The sequence below is a fragment of the Vicugna pacos genome, chromosome 10 (genome assembly GCF_048564905.1).
Source record: "Vicugna pacos chromosome 10, VicPac4, whole genome shotgun sequence".
NCBI classification, from domain to species: domain Eukaryota; kingdom Metazoa; phylum Chordata; class Mammalia; order Artiodactyla; family Camelidae; genus Vicugna; species Vicugna pacos.
In genome coordinates, this window is record NC_132996.1 from 24283006 (window position 1) to 24301359 (window position 18354).

An 18354-nucleotide genomic window follows, 5' to 3' on the forward strand; every position below is an offset into this window, starting at 1 on the left:
GGTTGATCATGATAATTCATGAGCCAGACTTCAAGTGATTCCCCTCAAGTACAACTAAACTTTAAGAAATTAATCAGTTGTACCTTAAGTTAGTTGTGTACCGTTTATGATCAGAATATTTGTAATTATGTTAACATTTCCAGTACATTCTCTGTGGTCAGTGCTCACTTTATCAGATCACTGTCACAAGACATTGCGACCTTGCCACTTTGACTGAGAATGCTTTAAAGATGTTATTTTAACCAAGATTATATGAATACAAAGATGTCCTCTCATTTACTTCTGAGGTGAGAATTTTTAAGTGTTTTTAAAATTTTTTAATCTTAAAAACTAGTTTATTGAAGTAAAATTCACATAAAATTAACCATTTTAAAATAAACAATTCAGTGGCATTTAGTATATTTACTGTGTTGTAAAACTGTCACCTCTAGTTCCAGTAAGTTATGGTACTGAAAAATTTTTATTTTCCCTCTTTTTCTTGGTCAGTCGTGCTAGAGGTTTATGAATTTTATTAACCATTCCAAAACACCAAATTTTGGCTTTGTTATCTTTATTCTGTTGCACATCTGCTTTCCTATTTCACTGATTGCTATTTTTTTAACATTTTTTATTGAGTTATAATCATTTTACAATGTTGTGTCAGATTCCAGTGTAGAGCACAATTTTTCAGTTATACATAACATACATATATCCACTGTCACATTTGTTTCTCTGTGAGCTACCACAAGATCTTGTATATATTTTGCTGTGCTATACAGTATAATCTTGTTTATCTATTCTGCATATGTCTGTCATTATCTACAAATTCTGAGATCCCAGTCTGTCCCTTCCCACCCTCCGCCCCCTTGGCAACCACAAGTTTGTATTCTATATCTGTGAGTCTGTTTCTGTTTTGTATTTATGTTCTTTTTTTTTTTTTTTTAAGATTCCACATGTGAGCGATATCATATGGTATTTTTCTTTCTCTTTCTGGCTTACTGCTATTATATTTATTATTTTCTTCTATTTCCTTTAGGTTTAATTTGCTCTTTTATTAGGTTCTTTTTTTAACATTTTTTGTTGATTTATAATCATTTTACAATGTTGTGTCAAATTCCAGTGTTCACAATTTTTCAGTCTTTCATGGACATATACACTCTGATTGTCACATTTTTTTCTCTGTGAGCTACCATAAGATTTTGTGTATATTTCCCTGTGCTATACAGTATAATCTTGTTTATCTATTCTACAATTTTGAAATCCCAGTCTATCCCTTCCCACCCTCCACCCCCCTGGCAACCACAAGTCTGTATTCTCTGTCAGTCTATTTCTGTTCTGTATTTACACTTTGTTTTTGTTTGTTTGTTTTTGTTTTTGTTTTTGTTTTTTAGATTCCACATATGAGCAATCTCATATGATATTTTTCTTTCTCTTTCTGGCTTACTTCACTTAGAATGACATTCTCCAGGAGCATCCATGTTGCTGCAAATGGCGTTACGTTGTTGGTTTTTATGGCTGAGTAGTATTCCATTGTATAAATATACCACCTCTTCTTTATCCAGTCACCTGTTGATGGACATTTAGGCTGTTTCCATGTTTTGGCTATTGTAAATAGTGCTGCTATGAACATTGGGGTGCAGGTGTCATCCTGAAGTAGATTTCCTTCTGGATACAAGCCCAGGAGTGGGATTCCTGGGTCATATGGTAAGTCTATTCCTAGTCTTTTGAGGGATCTCCGCACTGTTTTCCACAGTGGCTGCACCAAACTGCATTCCCACCAGCAGTGTAGGAGGGTTCCCCTTTCTCCACAGCCTCTCCAGCATTTGTCATTTGTGGATTTTTGAATGACGGCTATTCTGACTGGTGTGAGGTGATACCTCATTGTAGTTTTGATTTGCATTTCTCTGATAATTAGTGATATTGAGCATTTTTTCATGTGCCTTTTGATCATTTGTATGTCTTCCATGGAGAATTGCTTGTTTAGGTCTTTTGCCCATTTTTGGATTGGGTTGTTTATTTTTTTCTTATTGAGTCGTATGAGCTGCTTATATATTCTGGAGATCAAGCCTTTGTCGGTTTCACTTGCAAAAATTTTCTCCCATTCCGTAGGTTTTCTTGTTTTACTTCTGGTTTCCTTTGCTGTGCAGAAGCTTGTAAGTTTCATTAGGTCCCATTTGTTTATTCTTGCTTGTATTTCTTCTAGGAGAAAATTTTTGAAATGTATGTCAGATAATGTTTTGCCTATTTTTTCCTCTAGGAGGTTTATTGTATCTTGTCTTATGTTTAAGTCTTTAATCCATTTTGAGTTGATTTTTGTATATGGTGTAAGGGAGTGTTCTAGCTTCATTGTTTTATATGCTGCTGTCCAGTTTTCCCAACACCATTTGCTGAAGAGACTGTCTTTATTCCATTGTATATTCTTGCCTCCTTTGTTGAAGATGAGTTGACCAAAAGTTTGTGGGTTCACTTCTGGGCTCTCTATTCTGTTCCATTGGTCCATATGTCTGTTTTGGTACCAATACCATGCTGTCTTGATGACTGTAGCTCTATAGTATTGTCTGAAGTCTGGGAGAGTTATTCCTCCAGCCTCTTTCTTTCTCTTCAGCAATGCTTTGGCAATTCTAGGTCTTTGATGGTTCCATACAAATTTTATTATGATTTGTTCTAGTTCTGTGAAATATGTCCTGGGTAATTGGATGGGGATTGCATTAAATCTGTAGATTGCCTTGGGCAGTATGACCATTTTAACAATACTGATTCTTCCAATCCAAGAGCATGGGATATCTTTCCATTTTTTTAAAGTCTTCTTTAATTTCCTTCATCAATGGTTTATAGTTTTCTGTGTATAATTCTTTCACCTCCTTGGTTAGATTTATTCCCAGGTATTTTATTACTTTGGGTGCTATTTTAAAAGGGATTGTTTCTTTACTTTCTTTTTCTGTTGATTCATCGTTAGTGTAAAGAAATGCAACTGATATTTGAACGTTAATTTTGTAACCTGCTACCTTGCTGAATTCTTCAATAAGCTCTGGTAGTTTTTGTGTGGACCTTTTAGGGTTTTCTATATATAGTAACATGTCGTCGGCATATAGTGACACTTTTACCTCTTCTTTTCCAATTTAGATCCCTTTTATTTCTCTCTCTTGCCTGATTGCTGTGGCTAGGACTTCCAGGACTATGTTGAATAGGAGTGGTGATAGTGGGCATCCTTGTCTTGTCCCAGATTTTACTGGGAAGCTTTTGAGTTTTTCACCATTGAGTACTATGCTGGCTGTAGGTTTGTCATATATAGCTTTTATTATGTTGGGATATGTTCCCTCTGTACCTACTTTGGCGAGAGTTTTTATCATAAATGGGTGTTGAATTTTATCAAATGCTTTTTCTGCATCGATTGAGATGATCATGTGGTTTTTGTCCTTTCTCTTGTTGATGTGATGTATTACATTGATTGAGTTGAGTATGTTGAACCACCCTTGTGTCCCCTGGGATGAACCCCACTTGGTCATGATGTATAATCTTTTTTATGTGTTGTTGGATTCTATTTTCTAATATTTTGGTGAGGATTTTGGCGTCTATGTTCATCAGTGATATTAGCCTATAATTCTCTTTTTTTGTAGTGTCTTTGCCTGGTTTTTGTATCAGGGTGATGGTGGCTTCATAGAATGAGTTTGGGAGTATTCCCTCCTTTTCAGTCGTCTGGAAGAGTTTGAGAAGGACTGGTATGAGTTCTTCTTTGTATGTTTGGTGGAATTCCCCGGTGAAGCCATCCGGTCCTGGACTTTTATTTGTAGGGAGGTTTTTAATTGATATTCTATTTCCTGTCTAGTGATCGGATTGTTCAAGTGGTCAGTTTCTTCTTGATTCAGTCTTGGTGGACAGTATGTTTCCAGAAACTTGTCTATCTCCTCTAGGTTATCCAGTTTGGTTCCATATAGTTTTTCATGATATTCTGTATTTCTATTTTATTTGTTGTAATTTCTCCATTTTCCTTTCTTATTTTGCTATTTGTGCTCTCTCTTTTTTCTTCTTTGTGACTTTTGCCAGAGGTTTGTCGATTTTATTTACTTTTTCAAAAAACCAGCTTTTGGTTTGGTTGATTTTTTCTCTGGTCTTGTTGATCTCTATTGTATTTATTTCCTCCCTGATCTTTATTATTTCCTTCCTTCTGCTGATTTTTGGGGCCATTTGTTCTTCTTTTTCTAATTCATTCAGGTGGTGGGTTAAATTGTTTATTTGAGATTGTTGTTTTTTGATCGCTATAAACTTCCCTCTTAGCACTGCCTTTGCTGTGTTCCATAGATTTTGAGTGGTTGTGCTTTCATTGTCATTTGTCTCAAGGTATTTTTTAATTTCAGCTTTGATTTCCTCATTGACCCATTGTTTATTCAATAACGTATTGTTTAATCTCCATGCTTTCCTTTTTTTCTCCTTTGTTTCTCTGTTGTTGATTTCCAGTTTCATGGCATTGTGGTCAGTAAAGATGCTTGAGATAATTTCTATCTTCTTAAAATTGTTGAGGTTTCTTTTGTGCCCAAGTACATGATCGATCCTGGAAAATGTTCCATGTGCACTTGAAAAGAATGTATATCCTATTTTTGGGGGGTGTAATGCTCTGAAAATATCCACCAAATCTAGTTTTTCTATTGTATTATTTAATTTGTCTGTTGCCTTGTTTATTTTCTGTCTGGAAGATCTGTCTAGTGATGTTAATGCAGTGTTAAAATCTCCAACTATGATTGTATTCCCATCAGTATCCCTCTTTATCTCTGTTAGTAATTGTTCTATGTATTTAGGTGCTCCTACATTGGGTGCATATATATTAACAAGTGTAATATCCTTATCTTGTATCACTCCTTTAATCATTATAAATTGTCCTTCTTTATCTTTCTTTATGGCCTTTGTTTTATAGTCTATTTTGTCTGAAATCAGTACTGCAACACCTGCTTTTTTGGCTTTTCCATTTGCATAGAATATCCTTTTCCATCCTTTCACTCTCAATCTGTATGTGTCCTTCTCCTTAAAGTGGGTCTCTTGTATGCAGCATATTGAAGGTTCTTGCTTTATTATCCAGTCTGCCACTCTATGTCTTTTGACTGGAGCATTTAGTCCATTAACATTTACAGTAATTAATGATAGATGTGTGTTTATTGCCATTTTGAATTTATCTTTGCAGTTGAATTGGTATATCCTCTTTGTTCCTTTCTTCTTCCTTTTGTGGTTTGGTAATTTTCCTTTATATTATCATGGATTTTATTTAATTTTTGTGACTCACTTGTAAGCTTTTGGCTTGTGGTTACCCTTTTTCGTAAATCTGTTAGCCCATTACTATAACTGTTTTTATTAAACTGATAGTAACATGATCTCAAACCCATCTTACCGTTAAAAAAATTTTAAAAAGAAAGAAAAAAATATATTTTATATTTCCCCGCCTCCCTCTCCCACTCTGTGATTTGTATGTCTTCTTTTATAATTTCGTGTTTATTTTATTTGTAATTCATGAGTTACCACCTTTCCAGTTGAGAGTTTCTCGTTTCTGTAGCATCCTGCTGCTTTTCTATTTAGAATAGACCTTTGAATATTTCTTTCAGCATGGGTTTAGTGTTGCTAAACTCCTGCAGCTTTTTCTTGTCTGTGAAATTCTTTATTTCTCCTTCTATCCTTAAGGATAGCCTTGCTGGATAAAGTATCCTAGGCTGCATCTTTTTTTTCATTCAGGACTTTGAATATATCTTGCCACTCCCTTCTGGCCTGTAGTGTTTGTGTGGAGAAATCAGCTGAGAGCCTTATGGGGGTTCCCTCGTAACTTACTCTTTGCTTTTCTCTTGCTGCCTTTAGAATCATTTCTTTATCCTTGACTCTGGCCATCTTGGTTATGATATGTCTTGGTGTGGATCTATTTGGGTTCTTCCTGTTTGGGACCCTCTGAGCTTCCTGTACTTGTATATCTGATTCCTTCTTTAAGTTTGGGAAGTTTTCAGTCATGATTTCTTCAAAAACCTTTTCAATCCCCTTTGATCTTTCTTCCCCTTCTGGGACCCCTATTATGCGAAGATTGGGATGCTTTATATTATCCCATAGTCCCCTTATGCTATTTTCATTATTTTTTATTTGTTTCTCTTGTAGCTCTTCTGATTGGGTGCTTTCTATTGCCCTGTCTTCTAGGTCACTAATTCATTCCTCTGCATTATCTAGTCGGCTTTGCATAGCTATTAGATTACTCCTCATCTCAGTCAATGAGTTTACCCATTCTACTTGGCTCTTCTTTATAGATTCAATTTCATTTTTGACATATTTTATATCTCTAAACACTATCTCTTTTAATTCCTTCAGCACTTTGATCATTCCTTTTTTGAAATCTTGATCTAGTAGGCTATCAATATCTATTTCATTGATCTTTCTTTCAGGGGATTTCTCTTGTTCTTTTAATTGGGAATGGTTTCTCTGCTTCATCTTGCTCATACCTCTCTGGCACTGTGGTTTATGGAGTATCAGTTATCTATTTTGGTCCTTAAGGAGTTTATCTATCTAATGCCTATTTAGGAATAAGACTTAGGAAAAAAAGAAAAAATAAGAGAGAGAAAGAATTTTGAAAGAAGGGAGAAAAAAGGTTTGAAAACAGTGTATAATGAATAATAGAAGAGCAAGGTGAAGCAGAATATCAATCGGGTTGAGAAGTCCTTTTAAAACCTTTAAGAAAAAGGGGAAAAGATGAATAAATGTATTTGAAACCTGTGTCTAATCAGTAACAGGACATCAAAACCCAAGAGAAATAGAAATGAATTAAGAAGTAAAAATTAAGAGGGTAACAGAACAGGTAAAAACAGATTTTAAAAGGCGGGGGGCGGTGTCGGTGTTCTTCTGGAGTCTGTGTACTTCTAATGTGAAGTCTTTCTGTCTTCGTCCTGTTTTGGAAGCTCAGCTTGCTGCTTCCAGAGGCCCTCCGTTGGCGCCCTCTTCCGTGCTGCTCTCAGTGCCTGTTGGCAAGCAGATCGTGCCTCCTCCCAACACTGGGTCAGGTGCAGCTCTCCTTTGCTGTAGACGGGCGAGTCACTGCCCCTCCCGATGCCGCAATCAGATGTTGCAGATTGGCCAGGTAGGAGGGCGGGTCGCGCCCCCTCCCAGCACTGCGGTCAGGGGCTGTGTTCCTGCCCGAAAGGCTGGGGGTCGCCGTCCCTCTCCCGCGCCGCTGGTAGCTCCGCTGCTCTGTGCGGCTGCGCGCTCTGCCTCGGGTAGGCGCTCCGCAGGCGTGCTCGGGGGAAGACCAAGGGACAGCCTTGTCCCTGCTCCTGGCCAAAACCCAGCTCCTTGTTTGTCTTGGTGGAGCAAGTTTTCTGAGGGACCAGGATGGAAGGATCCTAGCTGCCTCGGGCTGTAGACAAGTCTCTGTCTGGCCTTTGAGGCTGCTAAGCCCTTAAGTGCGGATGCAGGTTTCGCCCTCGCCCCTGCCTGGATGCTAAGCGCCGGAGAATATGGCGGCTGTGCCTGAGCCCCGCCTCTCTTCCCCCCGAAAACCTTCCGTGGGTTTTCAGAGATGGAGGTATGCACCCTTCCCCCCAGGGCACATGTTTTTTGGAGGGCCCAGGTTGTTCTGCCCTGTACACCCACAGCCATGGCACGCAGCCCCTTGCAGTCCCCCGGGGCTGTGAGGCAGCCGCCCCTGTCCTCTGCCCGGCTTGGACAGCCTGGCCTTGCCCGCAGCTGCCTGCCCGCGTCTCAGGCTGGGTGTCGCGGGGACCCTCTGTGCCCATTTAACTTAGTTCTGTCGTCAAGGGCTGCTCCGTATAGATCCGAGCCTCGGAGGCTCCTCCTCCGTCCTGCTGGCCTCTCAGTTGGAGAGGGGGAGACCCAGAGAATGAGCGCCAGTCCTCCTTTGCGCTCCCTCCCGGCGGGACCCGTCCCGCTCTGCTTTCCCTTTTGTTCTTTCTTTTTTCCTTTTCTCCTACCAGATTTTTGGCGTCTTTATCTTTTGAAGAGGGCGATGTTCTATTGGAGTTCGGCAGGTGCTCTGGTTGGCTGAGTGGGTCTGTGGATGTGAGTCTTGGTGCATTTGTGGGAGAGGGTGAGCTACAAGCATCCTTCTCCGCCATCTTCTCAGCAGTCTCTTATTAGGTTCTTTAGGTAGAAAATTAGGTGATTGATTCTAGGTCTTCTTTTCAAGCATAAACATTTAAAGCAATTTCTCTGCAAGCATTACTTTAACTGCATTCCATAAATAATTTGGACATATTGTCTTGTTATCCAGTTTAAAATATTTAAGTTTTTCTTACTTCCCATTTGACTCATGAATTATTTAGAAGTGTGTTGCTAACTTTTTTAAATTATGAGGATTTTCCATCTGTCCTTCATGTTACTGACTTCTGATTCAAATTCATTGTAACCAGAGAACAATTCTGTATGATTTCAATACTTTAAATGTATTTAAACTTGTCTTATGACCCACTACATCATTTATCTTGGTGAACTTCCCCTGTCCACCTAAAAATGGTATGCTCTCTTCACTTGTTGGGTGTGGTATTCTATAAATATCAGTTAATTTAGATTGGTTGACAGTCTTTTTAAACTTTTTATACTTAATTTTCCTCTACTTTTTCTATTGAATGAACACACAGCATTATGTTGCAAGTCACTCACACACATCAGAAAACTTACTGCTGTGAAGCTTTATTGTTAATTTCAAAAATACAGCAGGCAGTCAAGAGGATCAGACAAAGCAAGGAGAGGTCAGAGACATGGATTTCAGCTTTGCATGTGATTTCCTTTATTGGACACATATTCTATGGCCCACAGTAGGAGATAAGGCCTACAAGTGAGTTTTTGCAGGGTTATTTGCATTTGAATTATAAACATCTCTATTTAATACTCCCAGGGAATTGTGTAGCTTATGTGAGCTTCTCCAGGGACCCATACCTCATAAATCCACATTTTATATTTATTTACAAAATATGTAATAAAGAAATACTCAACCAGAAACATCCTTTTAGAACATGTTCTATATATAAGGCCTCTCTTCCTAATACATATTATTATTCTTTTTAGCAGAGATATAGCCATCATGTTGAAAATGAGATTAGACCAGGTCTTCTGCCTCATTCTTTCCTGGGAGCAACCTCCCAAGTCAAAGACAAATTAAGGGCTTATGCCTCATCTGTCATTTATGAAGAAGGGGGTGTTAATATCTCCAACTACGATTGCGTATTTCTCCCTTTAGCTCTGTTTATTGTTGTTGTTATTGTTGTGGTTGTTCGGCTTCTTGTATTTTAAACACTTTTGTTAGGTGCATTTGCTTTTAGAATTGTTAGTCTTCTTGGTAAATCTACCCTTTCATTATGAAATATCCATTGTCTCTGGTTATAATTCTCATCTAAAGATTACTTTTATTAAGATGGCTACACTGGCTTTCTTATAATTACTGTTTGACCAAAAGTTTGTGGGTTCATTTCTGGGCTCTCTATTCTATTCCATTGGTCTACATGTCTGAACATAATTGTTTAACCAAGAGTTTGTATTTTATTCAGATTTCCCTCTCTTTAAAAATGTTTTAATTATGTTAAAATACACATCAAATTTACTTTTGCAATAATTTTTATGTATACAACTTTGTGGTTTTAATATACATTCATTAATTACATCATGCAGCAATCGCTGCTGTCCATCTACCTGACTCTTTCCATCATATAAACTCAAATTCTATCCTTGTTAAACAATGGACCACCATTAGTTCTCTTCCCTCAGACTCTGGAAACCACCATTCTACTTTCTATGTTTGTGATTTTGATTCATGTAAGTGGAATCATATGGTATTTGTCCTTTTGCAACTGACTTATTACACCTGTGATGAAGTCCTCAAGGTTCATCTATGCTGAATCCATCCATTGCAGAATTTCATTCCTTTTTAAGGCTGAATAAAAACCCACTGTATGTATGTACCACAATTTGCTTATCCATTCATTGGACGATGGACCCCTGGGTTGCTTCCACATTTTATTGTGAATAGTACTACCATGAACATGGTATACAAATATCTCTTCAACATCCTCATTTCAATTCTTTTGGGTACATACTAGGAAGTGCATTTGATGGATTATGTGGTAATTCCATTTTTAATTTTTTGAGGAACCACCATACTGTTTTCCACAGCAGCTGTAAAAACAGGCCACAAATGTTCCAATTTCTCCGTGTTGACACATCCTTATTGGTTTCTGGTTTCTTGATATAGCCATCCTAATGGATTGGTATTAGTTCTTCTGGGAATATTTGATGAAATTCACCAGTAAAGTTATTGGGTCCAGGAATTCTTTTTTTTTTTTTTTTTGTTGAAGAGTTTTGTTAATGATTCAGTCTTCCTGTTCATTATAGGTCTATTCACATTTTCTAATTCTTTTTGATTTAGTCTTGGTAGGTTTCTTGTTTCTAGGAATTTGTCTATTTCATCAGGTTATCCAATTTTTTGGGATACAGTTGCTCATAGTTCTTCCTTATAATCCTTTTATTTCTGTTAAATTGGTAATAATGTGCCCACTTTCATTTCTCATTTCAGAAATTTGACCAAAAAAAAAACAAAAAGAAATTTGAGTCTTTTTTCCTTTTTAAATTAGTACTTCTAGCTAAAAGCTTACCAATTTTGTTGATATTTTCAGATAACTAACTTTTGGTTTCTTTGATTTTTCTCTGGTTTTCTGTTCTTTGTTTGTTTATATCTGCTCTAATCTTTTATTTTCTTCCTTTTGCTATGTTGGGTCAGTTTGTTCTTCTTCTTCTAGTTCATTAAGTTGTTGATTTGAGGTCTCTCTTGGTTTTTGAATGTATAGCTATACATTTCCCCCCTAGCACTTTTGTTGCATCCCATGAGTTTTGGTGTTTTTGTTTTCCTTCACATAGAGATATTTTCTCATTTCCCTTGTGATTTCTTTTTTGATCCATTGGTTGCTTGAAAGTATGTTGTTTAAGTTCCACAAATATGTGAATTTTCCAGTTTTCCTTCTATTATTGACTTCTAAAACTTTATCTTGTTGTTGGATAGAATACTTTGTATGATATCTATCTTTTTAAATCTATTGAGACTTAATTTGTGGCCTAACATATCATCTATCCTGGGAATCGTCATATGTACACTTGAGAAAAACGTGCATACTGTTGGGCTGAGTGTTCTGTGTATGTATTAGATACAGTTAGTTTCTTGTGCTGATTAAGTCCCATTTCCCTACTTATCTTCCAGTTGTTCTCTTCATTGTTGAGTAGGATATTAAAATCTCCAACTATTATTTTACAGCTTCAGTTCTGTCAGTGTTTGTAAATTTTTCTGGTCTGTCTTTAGGCACGTGTTTATAATTATCGTATCTTCTTGCTATATTGAAACTTTTATTAATACATAATCTCCTTTGTCACTTGTAAATTTTTTAAAATTTATGTAATGCCTATTTTGTTTGATATTAGTATAGCCACCCCTTCTCTTTTTGGTTACTGTTTGTGTGGAATAACTTTTCTATCCTTTCACTTCCAATCTATGTGTTAATTTGGATTTAAAATGAGTCTCTCATAAACAGCATAAAGTTAGGTTATCTGTTTTTATCCATTCTGCCAGTCTCTGGCTTTTGATTGGAGAATTTAATCTATTTACACTGAAAATAATTAGTAACAAGGGGGGATTATTGTCATGTTGTTACTTGGTAAATATTTGTTATTTTGTCTCTCACATCTGTTATTTTACTTTGTTATTTCTATATTTACAGCTTTTTCGTCCCGTATTTCATTCATCTTCTTTTGTGTTTAGTTGTTTCTTATAGTGAAACATTTAAATCCTTTTCTCATTTCTTTTTGTATATATTCTGTACCTGATTTCTTCGTGATTACCATAGGAGTTACATTTACCATTCAAAAGTTATGACACTGTGATTGAATTTATACCAGCTTAAATTCAATAATATGCAATAACTCTGCTCCTAGACAGCTTCATTCCTTTCCCTTTTGGTTGTTGATGTCAGAAAATTACATCTTTATGCAATATGTGCCCCCCCCCAAAATATAAACTAATAATTCTTTTAAGTGCAAGTAGTTTCTTAAATTATGTAGAAAACATGAAGTGATAAGCCAAAGTTATAATAATACTAGCTTCTAGTGATTGAAGCAACAGCCTTTCACAAATATGGTGGCTGTTTCCCTTTTAGATGATGAATATGAGATTAAGTCTAACCCCTCTATGGGTTCTTTTTCTTCCCAGAGAATATAAAGCAGCGAACATCAACATCAACATATACATCGTCAATGAACCTTGGCTCTTCTCACTGGCTTGGTGCTCCAGGATTCAGTCAGTGACCACAGACAACATTCAGGTCCTGAATCAGATAAATCACCCTTACTTCTTCATGGTGAGCTGGTTGTTCAAATTGTTCTTCCAAGTCTGGTGCAATAGGACATTTCTCTCCCAAGGGAGCTACTTAAGAGCAGAAACTTACATGATATTAGAGATGTGGCACACAGAATCTTCTGTGATTTCAGGGAGAAATTAATACTGATATAATACTTGCTGTTTATTGAATCCTCACAGTGTGCCTGTCATGCATTATGTAATTTAACCCTCTGAGTTAGTCACTATTATTATCTCAATGTGGAATCTGAGCTTGAAGCTATAAAGATCCTCACACATCATCACAAGATTCAGACTGAGGTCTGACTCCAGGGTTCTGTTCCTGTGGTCCCACCTTCCTGGAGGCATGGCAGCAACGACAGAGGCACCAGGTGTGGGGAGAAAACCAAGTGTACTTGAATCCAAAGTGAAAACTGTGTCCTGAGCAAAATGCTTTTGAAAAGGAGAGTGAGTCCAGCCCCCAAGCTTGAGTCCCCCTTCTGTCCTGCAACTGCTTCTGGCCGGAGGCTTGGAGACCTGAAGATCTGGGTTACAGTCCCTGCTAAATCCCATCACTTATTATCTGTGAAGAGAGCCCCAGCTAACCAGTTAACTGCTGCACAGCCTGTCTTTGTTATCAGTGTGGAGTAGGTGGACTGAGAGGCACACAATAGCCTACAACAGAAAACAGCTTAATTTCTCTCCACCGACTCTTTAAACTGCTCTCTGACCTGCGTTTTTCCCTGCCCCTGAATGAAATCTCACTCAGATCCCATAACTTTTCTAGTCACTCTTAGATAATTTTTAAAGTATAGTTTAGTCACCTCAATTCAGCATCTAAGTGTCTAGTCCAAATTAATAACCCAAACTCTAAACTGCCTTAAAAATTAAAGCTTTAGGCAGACAAACCTAAATGAGAACCTAAACTTTTCAGGTTGCCTTCTCTGTACCTCCAGCCTCTCTAGCCCTTGTTTCTGACTTGATCAGGGTCAGGAGCAGGAAGAAGGGGGATGAGGGCCAAGGGCACAATATCTTAGGGCCAGTACTACCTTGAGGCCCTCTGGTGGCAGTGTAAAATTGCTTACCCCTTCTTTCTTGGTGGCTTGGGCAGCTTTCTGCAGTTGACTCTCAAGGAAACCTTGGATGGTAGGTCTCTTGGTATAGGTGAAGCCTCTCCATTTGTCTGTCCCCCATACTGTCCCCATTCATTTGTATACTGTATACATCGCTAAGTTTTTTTGGTTTTTAAAATTGTTTGCAAAGTAAACTTGTTCATTATATAAAATTCAGTTATTACCAGAACGTATAAATTATAATGCAAGACACCCCTCCATAATCCTATCCCCCTAAATCAGTAATGTCTCATAATCTTCCCTTTGGGTATATTAAACTTGATCAAGTAAAACTTTTCATTTTAATACTTGAATTGAAAACATTTGAATTTATAATAAATTCAGGTGATTCAAAATTCAAAGAGTATGAAAGGAGTAGGTAAAAGATTTCCTTCAATACCTGGCCTGGGCTTTTTTTAAAGGACCTAGCGTCACTTTGTTCAGGGAGGTGAGGCCACTATCTTAAGGGCTTTTCTAGGAAGCCCACGGTCTGGGGTAGAATACGCAAATTTAAGTCTTGGCTCTACCACTTATCGTGTGAACTTGGAGATGTTAGTTAACTTGTCTGGGCCTCAGTTTGTTAATTTGTAAATTGGGGATAAAAATAGTACAATAGAAGCATTTTTACCCAGCACCATCAGGTCTGCTTAGTGGTCTCTTAATTGGAAAAGTTAAAAGAAGAATCATGAAATAAATGATATGCAGTCTATTAGCATTTCAGTAGTTCAAAAAAAAAACTACCTAATATTTAGAGTCTTAAAACTAACAAATATTTCTTTGTCACTTTGTGTATGATGGCTGAGTAGTTTCTCTAATCTGAGCCAGCTTGGCTGGACTAAGTGGTCTAGGATGGCCTCATTCTTATGTCTAGGGTCTTACCTGGGATGATTGTGGTTTCTCTTCATGGTCTTTCATCCCCTGGGAGGCCAGCATGAGCATGTTCCCCTGGTGGCATTGGGTTCCCCACAGCAAGAGAGGTCAAGCCCCAGTGCACATGCCTTTTCGAGGATCTCCCATTGTGATGTTTGCTAATGTTCCACTTGCCAAAGAAAATATTACAGTTAAGTCCAGATTCAAGGTATTGCAGTGGAGAAACAGATTTACCTCTTGATGAAGAGGAACAGCAAAATCACATTACATATAAGCCTGCAATTTGGGAGGAGTATTGTGGTCATTTTTGTAAACAATCTACCACACACATACCTCACACAGTTTAATTTAAAATATTCATCTACCTTTTGATATATAATCAAAGTTTTTCCTTGGAAGGTATTTCAAATGATTGAATTGTGTATTCTCTTACTTCTGTATACTTCCAAATGAATCATCTATGGTTTCTAAGTTTTGTTTCCTTAAAGCACAGGAAGAAGTTATAGTCATTGGAAGAATGAAGAATCCACCCAGATTTTTACAACTCATCAATCCCAGTATCTCAGTGTTTCCCTTGTACCTAATTCAATTGCAGTTTATTTTTTAATGACCTATTCTGACTTCATCAAGTTTGTCAAGGCATTCACTTAGTTTCCTTGAAAATGCCAGATGTTTTCTACTCAGAATTTAGCGACTTAAGTAGCACTTAGTTGCACTGTACAATTACAACAACAGGTACAGTACAACTGTTCCAGGCCATTTGGGGAGCAAGAACAACTGATTCTTGGTGACTGTACAGCTCACCTGGTGGGCACCCTGGAGCAGGCCAAGGCATCGGTCAGTAAGGCTCCCAGAGGGGATTACGAGCCTCAGTTTAGTGCAGGTTGGTACCTGCCTAGTAGAGCTGTAGTGAGGATTAGTTGTGAAAATACCCGTAAAGTGCTTGGAACACTGCCTTAGCTCCTGTAATAATGCTCACTGATGTTAGTTGTTGTTATCATCATTATCCTGATTGTCAGTAGTGTTGCTGCTGCTGTTATCATTATTAATCAGTCTAAAGAAAGACCCTGGGATCGGGGGGATAAGAAAGAATGAAAATGCCAGACCTGGACCATCAAGTAGTATTGGAGGGGGAACAATGAAGGTAGAAAGGGAGGATCAGACCAGGACATATGGAAGTCATACAAGAGAACCTAGAAGAGGGAGCTCTGTGAAATGGGTGACTCAGGCAAGCAGCCTGGAGAAGTGGGCCTGTTAGTTAAGAATTGTAATTTCAACATACTTATTTGAAGCATGATGATCTAGGACTGTGATTCCTAAACGCTGGTTCACAGCTGAGTTGCTCATTTCTGGGGAGCTTGTTAAAAATGCAGAAATTCTAATTCCAGAGTCTGTAGTGAGACCCAGGAGCCTGCATTACTGAAAGCTGCTCAGGTAGATCTGGATGCACAGCCAGGTTTGGGAAGCCATCCATGAAAACAGAGCACGGGAAGTCAGGAAATGGGCTGTAGTCCTGTCCAGAATAGACTTGCTATGTGACATTTCTGAGACTCCCGCCCAGAGATCTGTCTTGAGGGTCCAGGGAGATGAAGGGTGTGAAGTGTCTGATCCCTTGTAGAGCCCTCTGCACAGGTAAGGGGTGATAGGATAGCGGCAGGTGTTCTCTGTGTATGAGACCAACCCCACCAATCAAGGTTCCTCTGCCTGATCTGCCCCTGCTCCATCCCTGGCAGCCAAGCAAGGGACTTGGCCCACATGACCTAGAATCCCTTCCGGCTCTAAAGCCCTATAACTATGGTTTGTTTTCCGTTCTGCAGACACCAAGTTTCTATATGTTCATGTGGATTCTTCTGGATGTTGTTTCTGCAATTTTCATTTTTGCTGTATTTTATTTCCATTGGTAAGCATATATTTGTAATTTTAAATTATTTTTCCTAAAATAAAAATGTAAATGGTTCTTAACAGAAATTAGAGAAAAACAGTTCCATTCTCCCTGTAATCCCACATGGCAAATCCTCAAGGAGACAGGGTTTTATCATCTGAATCTCTCATTTCTTCTCATGCTGCCTGCAGCTCCTCACCCCTTCTACCCCCTCAACCTGAGACCATATTCGAAGAAGGACTGTCACTAAAGCTTGATCAAAGTGTTACTACAGATTTCTGTGGATCAGTTAGGGGAGGGCAGGGGTTGAAGATTGTTCAGAACAAGTGCCTCCATCTTCCGCCTTCCACATAGCAGGGTTGTGTGTAAACAGCAAGTTCACAAACCAGGAAACCTGGATTTTAGTCCTGGCTTTGCCCTTGATTGCTGGATGACCCTGGGAAAATCACTGCCTCTTTCTAGTCCACCTTTTTTTTCTTTTTTTACATCTGTCCATGAAAATGACAGTCGGGAATTCTTGAAGGCAAATGCTACAGAACTGCAAGGTGGGAGAGGGAACATCTGGTAAAGAATTTTAGCTAGAAGAGACCATGGTTGTTTAGACCTCATCCTACCCATCATTTCTTGATTTGACTTATCCTTTAAAGGGGGAAAGTACAACCCCCCATACTTAAGGGAGAATTTGGGTAATGTTCTTTTCTGGCCACTGGCTGAATTATTGCCTTTTTTTTTGGAAGAGGTCTATTAGGCTCATGGATAGTGTGCTTCCTTTCAGGTGGAGAGAGAGCCAAAGTGAAAAAATCCTCAAAGGTATCAGCAGTTACACAGGTAAGTCAGAGGCCTGTCCCACTCCCATCTCTTCATCCCCACCTGTTGCATCCAGAATACAGGGCCTGCCTTTAACGTTTCTGACAAGAGCAAAAGGAGTCTGAAGTCAGGAGGTGGGGACCAGGAAAAGATGGGACAGATAAACTGGGCACAGACTCTGGGGGGAGCCATTTGACATCAGACTTCACTTTGGGTTTTTTTATATTTGGTTTTTTTTTTCGAAGGATGTCATTTTTTATTGAAGTATAGTGAGTTTACAGTATTGTGTTAATTTCTGGTTTACAGTATAGTGATTCAGTTGTATCTGTACACATATATTCCTTTTCATATTCTTTTTCATTATAGGTTATTATAAGATATTGAATATAGTTCCCTGCGCTGTACAGTAGGACTTTATTATGTATCTATTTTATATGTAGTAGTTTGTATCTCTTAATCCCAGATTCCTAATTTATCCCTCCCTCCCTTTCCTGTCTTGTAACCATAAGTTCGTTTTTTGTGCCTGTGAGGCTATTTCTGCTTTGTAAATAAGTTCATTTGTGTCTTTTTTTTTTTTTTAAGATTTCTCTTAAGTAATACGGTATTTTTCTTTCTCTTGCTGGCTTACTTAGTTTGACAATCTCCAGGTCCATCCATATTGCTGCAAATGACATTAGTTTATTCTTTTTTTATGGCTGAGTAGAGGCTTCATTTTGGACTTTATCCTCTAAAGCAGTGAGACTCCTTGGAAGGTTTTGAGCTTGGTTATTTCTTCACTTGTTGATACATTCATTCATCACACAGTTACTGAGCACCACTTTGTGCCAGGCACTCTGAGAGAGATTTAATAACAGAAAGCTGTCTATGGAGGGTGGCCCCAGAGAAAAGAGGGCTGGTGCACAGAGAGCAGTGAGGAAGCAGGCAGAGGAATAGCAGCTGACTGTTGATCCAGGCACCGAGGTCCAGGACAGAGAAGCTGCCATGCCCAGCAGGGCTGAATGTACCTTATTGGGCTTCCATTGTGGCTGATGTGTGCTGGAAGGTGGAGGGAGGAGACTGCACAGGTCCTGGATTGCTGGACTAGAGCCTAGGCTCTGCGTGTAAGCAACCAGGAGATGCAAATGAGTTTCAAATAAGGGAGCCAGTATGCCTAGACTACTGTGTAAAGGATGGAATTGAAGAATAACTTACTAGAATAACTCAGGAGCTGAGGAATTCAGATGGGCCCAGTAAGGGAGGCTAAGCCAGAGCTTATTTTTCAGGAGGTTGTGGGGATAATCACACAGTGAGTTTCTGGTTTGAGCAGCCAGTACAGTGTCAAAGGGAAAACCACTTAGGAGGCAGAGGATTGTGTAGTATAT

General features: G+C 38.5%; 1 protein-coding gene across 13 annotated transcripts in view; it reads left to right on the forward strand.

Annotated features, from left to right (window-relative positions):
- LOC102526140 (glycerophosphodiester phosphodiesterase domain-containing protein 4-like) overlaps nt 1-18354 on the forward strand; it is a 100734-nt gene that overhangs the window by 75837 nt on the left and 6543 nt on the right. For all 13 annotated transcript variants that reach the window (XM_072969135.1, XM_072969146.1, XM_072969141.1 and 10 more), the window contains 3 exons: nt 12197-12344; nt 16122-16204; nt 16962-17014. In XM_072969135.1, the coding sequence (XP_072825236.1) occupies nt 12197-12344; nt 16122-16204; nt 16962-17014 (284 nt within the window). The remainder of the gene's footprint in view (nt 1-12196; nt 12345-16121; nt 16205-16961; nt 17015-18354) is intronic.